Genomic DNA, 15905 nt, shown 5'->3' on the forward strand with positions numbered 1-15905 from the left:
CATTATCTTTTGAAAGAAACAAACTATAATTGCAAAAGTTATTTTTACAAAGTAACTTTCTCAATCCTGCCAATTAGTTATCATCAGTTCTATAAAGGACATATATGAACTTGTCTTCGTAATATTTAGTTGTCAAAGCGACTGAACTCAGTTCTGCGGAACAACTTACTCTAGTCGCCGTTGCTCCTGCTGTAAAGCATTTATATGATTTTTGAATACGGTTTCTGCCTCAGGAGTTTCCAGTACGTCGTACGGAATTTTCGTGCCATTGTTCTCCCCGAAATCACAATCGATCCATGGTATATCTTCGGGGCATTCGTAAAAATACTGATCAAAGTCGGGATGTGCCTTTATGTATTGTTGTACTGCTGACCATTCTCTGCAAAGGCAGCATTTCAGCAATCAATTTGTTTCAAGAGCGATTCACACACAAAAATTATTATTTGTATGACACTTACTCGTTAATTAAATTCGATATATCCGGACAGATTTCGTGAAGTATATCCGGCAACATGTCCAGATAGCCCTGTATTTTTTTCGCTATCTGTTCGTCCTTCAGTTTTTTAATATGCCTTCTAAACAATCTCTGCGTCGCTTCGATACCGAATAACTCGACGAAAGTGGAGAACTCTTTGAGTTGCGCAAGTTTTTTGGAGGCCTGCGACCATAAGGTACGATAATCGGTCACATGTATCCGGATTAATCTCTGCAACGATTCCGTCGACGAATCCAAAAGCTCCTTCCTGGATCTGCCCGCCTCAGCGAACGGTACCACTTTGCTACGCATCTTTGTCTTATCGATCAATTGTGCCAGAATCATGAACGCCAGATCCACGTTGATGTTCTCGTGGGCCGAGGTCTCGACAATCAGGATTGATCCCTTGTATTCCTTGCGCATAATCAGTTTCTCGGCTTCCTTAACAAACTGCTCGTTCGCGTCGTCGTTCTTGGTCGTTACTAGCACTATCGGCTTCTTTGTCTTCATCAAATTATTCAGGATATTCGCCACAATCTCAACTTGCTTCTCGATTGCCCTATTCGGCACGAGGCTCACATCAAACACGCACAGAAATCCGTCGATGTTCAATTTACCGTCAGGTAAAACCTTTTGCTCATACTCCTTCTCTATGCCCAATTGATTTTTACAGATGTACATAAGCTTCTCCGCGCTCGTGATCTTCGTAGCGGCGCATCTTTTCGCATACGGTTCCATTTTGCCACCCTTGAACGGCTGAAACGACGCGTCGTCTATAAATTCCGTGTGCTCTATAACTTGAAACTGAAACTCCGTCCCATCCTCCGCCGTTTTAATCACTTCGCCCCAATACAAAAAGTGGTCATTGTTCACCACACGTCCGCTGAAGTCGGACTGAAATAAAATATTTGATTATCATGATGTATTTTATTAGCGAGGTTAAACAAGATAAAAAGGAGACGTGTACACTCAAAGAAAATGATGACAAAAAAGTAGTGGTGGCAATTATACAGTTTACAATTTTATACATATGTGAAATTATTGTATATATACATAGAAATATGAATTTCTTTAAGAATATCTTCATTTTTGTTTTAATTATTTTGTTCTACCTTTATTTTTAAAATGTTAAAGGTTGAAATAAGATTCCATCGTTAAATAAATTTCACTTGCTTACATAAAGAAATTATATATAGTTTTATCAAGAAAGATATATTCATCTCTATTTAATAATTTCCATGAGACGAGAAGAAAACATATTTAATAAGAAATAAATATATTTTTAACCCAAGAATTGGTACTTAATACTATTATGGTATTACAATATGATTATATTATCATATTGTGCTTTTCAGATACTATAATATTTAAATAAAAATATAATATTTTAAGATTGTCAATTTTTTTAAAAAAGATTGAATTATACGCACATAAGTAAAAATATAATTTCTTGCAAGATGAGAGAGAGAGAGAGAGAGAGAGAGAGAGAGAGAGAGAGAAAATATATAAAAAGTTTTTCTCGAAAACGGTTAAAGAAGACATCCTGTGAAAATTGTAAGATAAATAGAAAGAGATAATGGACATCTATTTTTTTCGAGAATATCTTTGAAATTTCAAGGTCACCTTTGTTTTAATGGAATTAAATGATTTTTTTTTTTTAATGTAATGTAATGATTCTTTTCGTTATTCTGCACATAAAAGTATTAGATACAGTTATCGACAAATTAATAATTTACATTAGATATTTTATATTTTATTCCAGTATAAGAGAGAACTTGCCACGAGAAAAACGTGGCAATTTTTATATTAAACTCAAACAGTATATGTAACTTTTATTAGACAGTATAGGAATGTATTATAACAATGACTAAATAGTAGAGGTGTGCGAATAATTCAAATTCGAATGGAATCGAATTACAGTGGATTCAAACTTGTTTATATTTTTGTAACAAAGTACACTAAAATACTACTACTCTGAGTAACATTGTAATTTGTACGATAATAATTCCAATAAAATTATCCAATAATTATCCAATAAATAATAATTATCCAATGAAATATAGACACCTGGTAGATATGCATCTTGAAAATGTCATTCACAGATAGCTTACATAAAAAATTTTTTTTAATTGTTATTTTTTATATGTATTTCTCATACTGTGTATAAACTTATTAATAAAAAGTATTTATTTATATATGCATTTATCAACATAATATGTGATTATTATCTAAACTTCTTGTAATGATTAATTTTCTCATTTAGGTATTAAAAAACAAAAAAAGATTTGTAGCTGTTGTCGAAAATACTTTATTAAATTTAAATTAGTACGTAAATCCGGAAAAATTTGATTTGAATTCGATTCGTATTCGAATCGAAGAGATTCGATTCGTTTCGAAAATCGGATTCAATTCAATTCGATTTCAAACATGTTATCAAAGATTCGATTTGATTCCATTCGACCTCGCAAATACTTGATCGCACACCTCTACTAAATAAAATATACTAATTTTAATTTGATACCAAACTTTTTAGTATAATTGCATAAACTATTTCGTAGTTATTGCAATTAAAGATGAATGATTACGAGAACTAAAACAGTACAGTTGTCACCTATATAATTGCCACTTCTACGTCTTTTCTTAGAAGATGCAAGTACCTGCGACAACACCGAGATATGCTCCACGTTGTAGTCATCGCTCATGGAGCGCATGAAACGATTGCACAGGCACGACTTGCCAACGCCGACCTGTCCCTTGTCCTTCTCCGTGCCGGAAAGCCCAACCACCGCGATATTGATGCTCTTCGCATTGTCACTTTTTCTCGCCATGTTTAGCATGCGATAATATACCGCTCGTAGTAAATGTCAAAATAAACTTTTCTTCCTCCTTTTCTAAATTGCTCAAGACATAGCGAAGCGTCACTGAGAAAGTTCGCTACCAATGCAGATTTGCCTTTACACCTTTGGTCATATTCTTCTCTCCGAATCTAAAGCTTTGCGTAGAAAATTGGTTCAATCTCCCTTTGGTAACATCTCTAATCAATTTGAATCACAATTTGCTTGCTCGCATTAATGAATCTCAGGCTTTATGTACAAACGCGGCTGATTTCTCATCCGATTTCTCGTACGATTATCTCTACTCTAGCGTTAAGCTCTTACGGTAGAGAGACACGATTAATAGCGTTACGTCGTTAAATATAAATAACACAGAGCTTGAAAACCCTTAAACACTATCTATCGTTAAGCATAGCGTTTATAGTTTAGCACAGCTGTGAGCAATGGTTCTTTGGAATGGCACTGTGTATCTGAAAAAATCAAAGAGAAAGCACACATTTAGAAATTCCCAGATCGATTATGTTTGCAATAACTATAATTTTTTACTACACTATTCCATACCAGTGTTGACAAGTTATAATTCTTTATAATAAATATGATAAAAAATAATGTACCATATCATTGCAATTTCCCAAAAATATTAGAGATTTTTATATTTTTTCTTTCCGAAAATTCTTCTGCATTTCTTATCCTGTCGAAAATGTCCCATGATAATAACAGAACTCAAGTTTGAGGGAAAAGGACAACTTGACAACAGTATTTCAAACTTACACACAAAGAATCCTGTACTAACTAAACTTGTAAACTAGAAATTTGATCCTAAATAGGTTTTCAATTGGATTCTAATTAAAATGAGTTAGTCTTCACACATAATGCACACTCTGTATACTGTTTAAAAGTATTTGTCTATTTTGAGTTTTGTATGTATCTTTTTTTCTATGTCCAATTCTATTTAATTTTACTATATTTTCTTTATACATGTAAAATATAATATTTTTAGCTATCAAGATTATTAAATTATTAAGTATAATTTAGAAAATTATGAAGAAAGATTGAAATTTACCTGTCTTCAAAATTTCCGTCATTTAATTAAGAAAGACAAATTAAGAAAGACAAAGGCTAAATACTTTTGAGCGGTTGTATGATTCATAATTTGGGTAGCAATCATGTAACTTTTTTCTTAAGATAAAAACGTGAAATTGAAAAATTTCTCCATCAGCTTTAATGGAAAAAATTTTTACTTTTCACATTTCTGCTCTAAGAAAAAAGTTACATGATCGCTGTCCTAGGGAACAAAAGGTGTCACGGACATCAGATTCAATAATGGATAAGTTCTTCAACTACGGCTTATCAGAAAACTTGTGCTCTACAGTATACAACTACAGTAAAATTTCAATATATTCTGGAAATCCTTCGAAACGTGTGTCATTTCATATCTGACCATTTTACAATTACTTTGAAAGAAAACAGTATATTGACAAAATACGATTATTTTGGTGTTCTTACACTCGGTATCACCCAGGATCAATGACGCAATAGAGAGACCCTATTGGAGACTACCCACGCTTCGATTAAATTCGTGAACACTCTTCCAATATATTTGAATCGGTTATTTGACAGACAACATAAGTCAATTCTTGTAAAAATTAGAGATAAAGTTTCTAAATCAGGTGAGATAGATACACAATTTCCTTCAAACATTTCATTAGTCAAATATTTCTTTCTTAAATACTAATCTACAAACTATTTACCTGAGAAAGAACGATAAGTTAATGACTATGTTTTCTTTATTTTAAAGAATTAGTAAAAAAAATGTTTAATAAAAAAACCATGACAAATTTCGTTTTTTTCAATCTGGATTTTATCCAATAGAATAAACTGATAAAAACTAAAGTAACTAAAGTAATATATAACGCTAAAATATGTTACTATAAATGTGTAACTGTGTAAAAAGATATTTTTGCTTTAATCGATATATCATACTAATTTAAAGAAAAATAAAACCAACCATAAAACCTGATAATAGTAGTCTTTTTTCATTCGAATTAATATATGTGAAATACATTTTTTGAAACAAAAGTTTTGCACACATAAATATCATTTTTAGTTTAATGAAAAAAAGATATAAAAGTAATAAAATAAAAAAAATTTATTATTAATATAAATTTGATTCCTGTTTATCTTCCAACACCTTGTAACACAAAGCTAATTTACTTATTATTTATAGGTATGTGTGTTGAAGTAAAAATCAAGAATTTGAGAATTTTATTTTTATTTGATTTTATAAATATAACTTTTTTCTTCTTAGTTTTACTGTATCAAGCGCATATGTATTAACTAACTGCGTAATTGTTCTTTATAATTTATAATATTATTAATGCGAGCAATCCTGTCATCTAACTTTTTTGCATCAACCATTGAAGATATAATTGTCGATTGCAAATAAGTTTCCAAATACTTTAACTATTTTATTGTATTTCACTAGGTGATTAAGATTTCTATAATCCTTCACAATTTTTTACCCAGTGAGAAATGATAACGGATACGATGTTGAATTGAAAATCAAATTGATATCGTTTCGATGTCGATTCGATAGATCATTTCTCAATGAATAATCTATCATTCTAATTAAAAAATTCCATTTTACATTGTACGAAAATATTCATTTCATATATAAATATAAGTTAAAATTTTCAAAATTAAATTTCTATTTAAAAAAAAAATATAAATTTTGAAAGTAATATAACAAATTCATTTTAATATATGAAATAATGAGACACCTTTCACATATTTTTAATTATTTTTAGTACTGCAGTTGTAAAAACTAAACAGTTTTTTTTTAATTCTTTAAAAGTAAAATTTTTTTTATTTACGTTGTTTGTTAAATAATCGATTCACATAAATGATGTAATATGATTGATGCAATGTAAAAGATACAAAATAACATCGATTGGACGATACTATACATCACATAAAACGAGTTTAAACCTTTGATAAACCAAAAACTTTGATACCTCAAAAACTGTCCATTAATAAGCCTGATATATGTGACATTTTTTGTTCACCAGATTACAAGCTCTATTATATGTGAAAATTAATTCAATTTATCAGAACCTAATTTTCCATGCAATTAGTGCAAGCTCTCTTTAGAGAGTTTCCTTGTCAATCATGTTTTATACCATAATAACTACCTTAGCAATATCGTCTCAGACTTTCACACAAAACAGAGTTTCCTTGTTAATCGTCTCTCACAATCTGTAGCAACTACTTTAGTAAACCGATTAAAAGAGGAATAGGGAATAAAAGGAAAAGTTAAAGAATTTTTCTAATAATAAATCTAAGGCAAATTATGTAGGTTAATGTTAAACAAAATTAAAAACAACATTGTCATATTTTTCGTTAGGCTAGTAATAGTATCTTGGTGTAGAATATTATACTGTTGAAATTGTAAACCCTTTCAAAGCCGAAAATAACCACGAGATAATCATTTATCTACCTTAATACATGATCTCAAATTTTCGCACGAAGGACGATGGATGTAAAATGGACTAATGTTAGCGCTGGGAATGAAAAATAACATTATGTTCTCTTGTAGTTGTTTAGATACTAAAGCTGATTCTGATCTTCAAAGGATTTTAATTTACCGGGAAAGTATTAAAATCAGCATATGAAGCTATTAAAAACATCTAGTACCATAAATTATTGTTGAGCTTTACGAATATATTCGTGTTTTCCTGTTAGTAAAACGTAATAATGCTTTCAACTCCAATGGTTTAGGTTCTGCTTAATAAACCAATTTTTTAAATTATTATTTAATATTTAATAATATCTAAAAACAAACACATTATCGATAGCGAAAGCTACAAAATGCTATACGTTTGTGTTCCCTAATAAAAGAGTGTCAGGAGGAGAAGCATCTTTTAGGGCTAGTTTTACAACCTCCGCTTAATTTAATACTTAATCGGCTGATTTTTCTATTAGATTAACCAATTGCATTAAATAGAATTGACCAAAAATGACCAATCACACCGGTTGATACTTAACCGGTTGATTAAGTTAACTAAAGATTGTGAAACTGCCTTTTAATGATGCACTCTTGTGGATGCAGGATCGGTCATCGGTTTGTTTTCACGTTGTCATAATAATTTGATAGAGGAAATCACAAATACTGGCACACCACTTCGTTTTCGGGTAATATTTCTTAAACAAAAGCTAAAAATAAAATTTTATATCGTGAATACAAAGAAAATATCTCCTATTAGATGGTATAATAGTTTTTATAATACCGTTTCGTATTTTGGAATAATTAATGTTTTTGCAATATAACTCAGAGAGTCAGAGAAATCAGGCTTCAAAACTGGCACAGTAAGTAGTAACAGCAATTCAAATATAATTCTGTAGAGAAGAAGTTAACTATAACATAAATACGCTAGGTAATAGAATACAATCCTTTTATGCATTAAACAAAGTTTATAAAATTAAAAAATTGCACCCTTCCATTCTATACGTTTTTTTTGCGTCTTATTGATGTATATGTGGATTTGTTGTATCCGATGTTTTCTCTACCTTAAAGTTCAAAAAAAAAAAAATGAAAAATTCTTGCAACATGTGTCAACGTTATAATTGAAGATTTCATAGTTATTGTTTATTCTCGCGAAAAATTCTACCGATTTAAGCTGCACAGCGATTTTATGTTCCAAATCGCGCCGTGAAAAAAGAAAAATATAAATTTCGAAAAAATAAGCATTGCACTGTATTGATACTGTAATAAATAATAAAAATATCATTTGCTTAGATAATTACAAAAATAAAGACCTGTAATTTATATATTCATAATTTTTTTATATCAAATCTAGTACACGAATTTACAGTACCAATACAGTATCAATACAGTGCAATGTTTATTTCGAAAAAAATATACGGATTATTGTTTGAAAAAATAAACGTTGCACTGTATTGATACTTTGTAAAATAAGAAAATGCTTTTTTTTTTGGTTTGGTATTCCCGGGTGGGAAATAGGGTGCCTTGCATCAATTCCTCGTACGATGTGGCACAGTATTCCAAATAAGAAGATGTCATTTCAGGAGGATTATGCCAGTATTGGTGATTTTCTTCTGTTACGATATTTTAGTGTTGTGCTCGATTTCTTTTTAAGATCCATTTAAACATCAGAAATCTTTCAGAATGATGTTGATGATAGTGAAAGTACCTCTGAGCAAGAACAGTTGTTCCATTTACTTCTTCCTCAATGTTTTGTTTTTTCTTTCTTTTTTACAAGTGTACATATTCTTCTATGTATAATATAGATTTCCATTAAAAGTATTTTACAATTGTAGCATTTTACTACTCAAAATTGTTGGATTCACGTAAAAAATATTTTTAAGAGCACTAAGATTTCCTTTAACTTCGAATAAGGTCTTCATTCATTAATTTGTAATATTCACAAATAAAGTTATTTTCATTTAATATTGCTTATTTATTATACTTTACACTTTTCTTAAAATGCATCTATTCTCATAATTGCTTATATATTGAATAACTTCATATAATGATTTTAAACCTAACTAAAATTCTTTTAAAGTCAGCATTAGATTCAGCAGCTAAAAAAACTACAAAAAAAAAACATATTGCTTTTACTTGCCACTCCAGAAATTAAAATCAGCCTATTTTAGCCATCGTCCTTTAGACAGTTTCCTGCCAATAGTCTTTCACATTCCGCATCTATTTTAATATACACCTTAGATTTAACTATAAATTTTAAAAATTTACTTATAAATTGTGCATTTGTGTGTCTCTTATTTAATCTGCAGCAGCAATCTTGGTGGAAAAAAATTTTCTAAAATTCTACACAAATTTAAGAAATACTGCAAAGATCTACATGAAAATCTTAGAATTGAAAGACTTTTCCAAATTTTTGTTGTGCAATTTCCACAAATGTCTCGGTAAAACTGTCTAACTGTAAGAAACTACAACATTCTACACATTTCAAAGTAGCTTACTCTGGCGAAAAAAAGTCTAGTTATTCTATGAATAATTACAAAGTTCTACTAAAAATAGAAATTTGTGGAAATTATTTTTTTCACAGAAATATTTTTTTGTAAAAATGTTGTTCTTAAATATAATGGGCCATTCCACGTAAAAGGAACCATTCATTTTTCGAAGTGTCTCGGATTTTGTTCATATTGCGTGAGCTTGAACAGTTTGATGGCCAAACACTCTATGCCAAATATTGAGCCCATAGAATAATTGGTTGCCGAATTGTTAGGGCCTTAGATTTTTGGACTTTATCGTTACAACGCTCTCTTCGCTGCTTTACAGTGAGCATGAAAGACAATAAGTTTAAAAATGAAATGTTGACGTTTCTTATAGAAAATTGAACGCTCTTTCATGTGAAAATACTCATTTTTCAACCAGAATCCGTTTTCGACGATTTTTGCCATTTTTAAGTTTTCAAAACAGTGGCGCGATTAAAGGCCAGTCTCGATTTTCTTCGAAACTAGCTCAAAATGTAACCCTAGACATCTACTTTGTTACCCTAACAGGATTTAATGGAACACGTATTTGTTTGGAAATAACAGCTCGGGAAGTGAGGCAATGGCTGAGTTCAGCAGAAGAAGCAGCTTGCAGCTGTAGTAAAATTCTGGAATGCGATTGGTTCTTGCCCTTGGTTCCTAAATGCACAAACCAATCATATTAACGAATTTTAAGCAACAGTTGCATGCTTTGTCTGCTGAGTGCAGCCAATGTTGAAGAGGTAATTGTGTCACGCAACAGTTGAAAAATCTTGCGTTACATGACATTGCAATCAAAGAAACAAGGATAGATGATGCATTCACGAGTGTGCTCGGCGAAGAATGCTGGTATATGATAGCGTAAGGCGCATCAGCCGAGAACTCCGCATTTACGGTAGTGACGTATCGTATCGTTGCGAACAAAATAACAGAGCAGAGGCCTAGGGCTACATTTTGAGCTACTTTCCAAGAAAATCGAGACTGACCTTTTAATCGCGCCGCTATTTTGAAAACTTAAAAATGGCAAAAATCGTCGAACACGGCTCCTGGTCGAAAAATAAGTATTTTCACGTGAGAGAGCGTTCAATTTTCTATAGGAAACGTCAACATTTCATTTTTAAACTTGTCTCTCACGCCCACGATAAAATTCAAAAATCTAATTGTAAGGTCCTACAATTCGACAACCAATTATTCCTTGGGCTTAATATTTGGCATAATGTTCGGCCATCAAAATGTTCACGTTCAATAGCGCAATATGAACGAAATCTGAGACACTTTGTAAAATGAGTGGTTCCCTTTCGTGGAATGGCCCACACGTGTATTCAAGTACTAAAATTACCCAAGCAGAACAACAAGTCAAAATGACATCAAAGTGATTCACAATTGTGTCAAAATGACATCAAAATGAATCGTAATTGATTAAAAAGTGACTTTTAATGATCATTTTGCAGCCACTTTGACATCATTTTGACGTCGTGATGCCTCCCTGTTCTACTTGGGTAACAAGTGTTCCAATTCAAGCATTTTAGCGTAGAATTTATTCCACTGCTTCAGTACATCTTCAACTTGCGCATAAATTAATAGGAGAGGTACCCTTATCAATTGTCTTTCGCAATCCGTAGCAGCCACTTAAACCGTCTTAAACACACCGTCTTAGATTACGCTGCGCCTTATGTACCTCTTAAAATACAGCTATGAGTCACGCGTTACATGCTGAAAGAGCTATTCACAATAGCTTCGCTTCATGCTAATTGCATCAATAGGCATCGACGACAACGGGTGTAATTGTGAGAGAGAAAGAGAGAGAGAGAGAGCCAGATGTCCATCGAACCACAAGTCAGAGCTCTCTCCGCCAATCGATAGTAACAAATAACTCGCGATCGACGGGGCTCTCCGCAAATTTTCACTTTCACGGAGTCGATCGCGGCGGCACGAGGAATATCCCTTTTCGATCAGCGCGGATTAACAGCGCGTCTCTCATCACTCCGTCACTACGTCTCGAGGGAATCTCTCCACACTTCCGCAGTCGCGGAGCACGTCCGCGTGCGTTAGCCGGCTCCCGTTCTGTACTTTCCCACACCTCCCGCAGGTTTGGAGAACGGAGCGGACGTACGCTCGGCGTCCGGTGGGAGAGAGAGAGAGAGAGAGAACGAGCGGCTGGTGCAGAGAGTGCAATCGGGAGGCGAACACAGATTTAATAGATTCGCTCGTACAGCCTCTCTCAGCTGTACTACGTTACACTTTCTGCATTCTGAAATAAGTATACTCTGGGATAAGTATACTCCCCTTTCCCCTCCGTGCTTGTCTCTTTCCGGGGAAAGGAGGAAGGAGGACGGAGAGAGAAAGAAGGAGCAAAAACTGATGGAAAGTGCAACCCGAGACGGAGACAGACAGAAGGAGAGAAAAAGAGAGAAGAGTGATACGTCCCCCCCACCCCATGAAAGCGTGATGCGAAAATCGGCAAAACACGTATTAAAAATCGCGTTTAATAAATTTTTTGTTACTAAGTTGTTTCGAAAATACTTCATTAAGTGTAGCGGGGTCATATACAGGATTAGATTTGATGTACATTATTCTAGAAAGTTTGTATGTATGATACATATCAAATTTATGATATAAATATAATCCAATCCTTTATTTATTCACTTTATAAAAATGCGATCTACAAATCAAAAAACAAAAAATTAATATTGAAAATGTAAGTAACATATTTATACATCCGCATATATACATCATATATATGTAAATTTAGTATATACTATATTATAATTTTACTCATTTGCTATAATTTTTATTTTTATCGCGTAAAGTTAATTTTAAAACACATATGAGCCAATCTATTTGTAGATAATTTTTTCATTGATTTTCAATATAGTCACGTACATGCTTCAAATTAAATTTTGACTAATTATAAAAAAAAGGTGCATAAAATAATATGTGATCTTTAAGGCGATTAATAAAAGTATTTTGCAACAATTTATTGCAAACTTTATGCAATTGATTTTCTCTTATTTCTTTTTTGAATAAAAACCTCTTTTGTTCAATAAGAATTTAATGTTTAGGCTTTCTACCTTTATCATTATTAAAATTTAGGAAAAACATATGTATATAAGAGTCTTTAACACAACAGAAAAATCACACTGCAAATCACATTTGAAGGCCTAAATAAAAAATATTAAATTAGGTTATGCAATGTATGATACACATGTGTAGGAAACTAAAATGGTATCACATAATGTATGATACGTAAGGCATATGTTCCCAACCCTCATATATTGAAAGTATTTTTTGCCTATAATTATACATTTGCTATTGTTTCATTTTCAGAGATTCCTTTTAGTATTTAACATTAAAAAATTAAAGACTAACATATTAGCATTATTGTCTTGGTCAAAACTCTTTTGAACGGTTATGCTGTTTGTTGGTTTATAAATATTTATGTAATAAATATAATAAAAAATTAATGTATAATAAATCAATATAGTCCTTTAAAAAAAAATCTCCCGTGATAAACAAAACCCAAAAATCTCCCCTCCTGGCAACTCTAGATCTGTTTATTTAGCTGAACTTCTTGCATAGTTCATCTTCTCTCTTTATCTCTCCAATATGAAAAGAAAAAACGAGGTGAACTGTGCCAGAAGTTCAGTAAAAAAAAAAAAAAGGAAACTTTTAGGCCCACGTGAAACAAACGCGCGATCTCGGCATCCAGGGGAGGGAAGGGTGAAGGAAGACGAGTACGAAAAATGCAACGAGCACCACGTCGATCGGGTCGCGGCCACTCCAGCTCACCCGCGCATCGTCCACGTATAGGCACACGTATTCCGGCTTCGGAGTAACATGAACGGGAGACAGATAAACGGGCCAAGTGTACGCGAGGGTGCGAACGGAAACGAGCCGAACGAGCGAACCCTCCGTCGTCACGCGCCCCAAGACCTCGCCGCTCGTTAGCGGTGCTCCCGGTGATAGGTTTTCAGATCAATATGCACTAAGTGTACAACTGACTACGGCGACGACGGAATCAGACGACGACCCCGTCTCTCTCCCCCGAGGACGTCATTTGGGAAGGGGGAGGGAAACGATGGGGTAGGAGACGCTCGTCGTCACCAACCACCAACCACCACCACCACCACCACCACCACCACCACCACCACCACCACCATCACCGCCGCCGCCACCACCACCGCCACCACCACCGCCACCGCCGTTACCGGCGTCGCCGTCGTCTTCGTCGCCGCGTTTCACGAGGTGTAAAGCACGACGAGCTACCTGAGTAGTGAGGGGGAAGCGCACGGGGGCTGACTCCTCGACAGGGGGAAGGGCGCTGACTCGTTCCACCGTCACCAGAGCCCGGCCGTGCGGGCGCGTGGTCGTCGTCGTTGTTAACGTCGTCCTCGTCGTCGTTGTTGGCGCCTGGACCCGGGGACGCCTCGCTCCTCGCGGCGTCACCGCGCACACCCGTCGTCTCCGCGCGTCGTCCGCCTCGTTCTTCTCGGCTCCGCTCGGCTCGGCGCGGCTCGGCGCGGCGCGGCACGGCACGGCGTTTGACGTTGCGACGTGACGTTAAGAGCACCGCGTTGACGCGACCCGCGACCGCGAAAACGGCGCTACCACTAGGCACGCGCGGCACCGCGACGCATCGACGCGGCGACACGGCTGGCACGGCTCTCCCGAGAGCGGCGCGAGATCCCAGGTGTGTAAATAACTTCACGTCAAACACCGAGTGTCGCCCCGTAGAGGAGCCATCTTGCTGGGTGGGCACGCATCGGCACCCGAGACCGATGTTTTCCGCCTGGGCAGTACGCTCGCCGGTCAAGCCCGGACGCTTTTCGGGGGCGCCCTCCCCCCCTCCCATCACCGCGAGATAGAGCAAGATTGTTATTACCTGATTATGGACGAATAATTAATCCATGACATAATAATAATTCTGTATTTCCCTTAAGACTGAATAATAATAATAATTATTATTATTATGTATTTGTTTCGTGATGTAATAAATAATAAAAACAATTCTGTGTTCCTTTCTGTATTTTTAAAAATTAATTTTTATATTTTTAATTTTTTTACTGTGTTCAACATAAATTTTGGAGATTTTGAGTATAAAATTAACCCTCTATAAATAACTTGAGTCTTTTTTTAGCATAAACGCAATTTCACTTTCAAATCTTTATTGTTTCAAATTTTAATTTTTATTAAATAAGGTTTTAACATTTTAATTAAGTTAAATTATAGGATTTAAATTATTTATTATCTATAGGATGTGTATTGTGCACTGTAGAAAACCTATATATAGAATTAACGCAGCTAACTTCAAATGGGTGGGCATTAATTTATATATATCATCCCCCTCCCTGGTGAAAATTGTTTGTAAGATGTTTAAGTGTTGAGTATATATTAAATTGGAGTTTTAAAACATTTATTGAAGTATTTATGAGATAGAAATTTAAATACACGGAATTATTTATGAAATGTTCATGACCTATTATATATGTTTTCAAAATGTTGCAATGTTCAAAGGGTGTTTTGTAAAACAGAATACTTTTAATAAAACATTTGCCGAACGTTTGTAACAGTCGTAAACATCTCATAAACAATTCCATGTTTAAATTTCCATCTCATAAACATTTCAATAAATGTTTAATGAACATATACTATTTTTGCCAGGGCAGTATGTATATTATATATAATTCAAAATTAAAATTTTCTGTAAGCAATTCTCTTAGCTGAGTTAATTATTAATTAATTTATCAAGTAATATTTACACTATTTTAATAATACGAATAAAATTCTGTTGTTTATTTAAAATATACTTACAGAAAAAAATAAATTAGTAATCAATCATGATGATAATTTATAATTAAAAGTTTTGTTATATATAATTTTGCTGGAAAATTAATCACTGATATTTAACAAACAATAAACTATATTTTAATTGTTAATGTTGTTACTTTATTCTTTATTATTTAATACAAAAAGAAAAACTGAATTAGTTATAACGAATAATATAGTTGAAAATTTTGTTGTAAATAATTTTATCGATATTTATTCATCGATTAAGCACTCATCAAGCATCTTGTACTATTTTGTTAATATGAGATAGTTAATTTTTTTAATATAAGGTAAAAATTATATATATAATTACTAAATATATAGTAAAAAAATTATTTCCTAAATAATTCTGCTGGCTGAATCATCGTTTAGCTTTACTAGTAACAATTATGATATTTTGTTAATTACTAGATAGAATAATTATTTCTTTACTTTTACAATTATTTCTTTAATTTTAAGTGGAGAAAGATTAATAAAAATTAATAATAATGAATAATATATAATTAAAAATTTTGTTGTAAGCAATTTTGTCAGTAAAATTTTAATAGCTGATTAAATTAGAATTTGATCAAAATGTTTAATGTCAATGGTAGCAATTACATTGTGGAATGGATTAGAAAAAACCATAGATTAAAAAATACAATATAATATATTTTTTATAGTTAGACGTTTCTACTACAGTATTCTTCATGTTAAAAATTTGCAAAGTTTTTGCAAACACAAAAAAATTTCATGATGTCCAGTTTTATCCTTTTTTT

The 15905-nt window shown here is 33.2% G+C and overlaps 1 protein-coding gene across 9 annotated transcripts in view; it reads right to left on the reverse strand.

Moving 5' to 3' along the window:
• The window catches only part of LOC105199818 (rho GTPase-activating protein 190), a 29207-nt gene extending 15011 nt beyond the window's left edge, over positions 1-14196 (reverse strand). For 6 of the 9 annotated variants that reach the window (XM_039451420.1, XM_039451421.1, XM_026137872.2 and 3 more), the window contains exons 1-3: positions 3133-3779; positions 459-1369; positions 170-379 (exon numbers count right to left, since the gene is read on the reverse strand). In XM_039451420.1, the coding sequence (XP_039307354.1) occupies positions 170-379; positions 459-1369; positions 3133-3312 (1301 nt within the window). In that variant the 5' untranslated portion in view covers positions 3313-3779. Of the gene's footprint in view, positions 1-169; positions 380-458; positions 1370-3132; positions 3780-10999; positions 11733-13110; positions 13406-13587 lie in introns of those variants that run through there. The other 3 variants (XM_026137869.2, XM_026137868.2, XM_026137867.2) reach the window with 3 other exon arrangements.
• Between the last annotated feature and the right edge of the window lie 1709 nt (positions 14197-15905).

This window comes from Solenopsis invicta, chromosome 7, assembly GCF_016802725.1.
Source record: "Solenopsis invicta isolate M01_SB chromosome 7, UNIL_Sinv_3.0, whole genome shotgun sequence".
Taxonomy (NCBI): domain Eukaryota; kingdom Metazoa; phylum Arthropoda; class Insecta; order Hymenoptera; family Formicidae; genus Solenopsis; species Solenopsis invicta.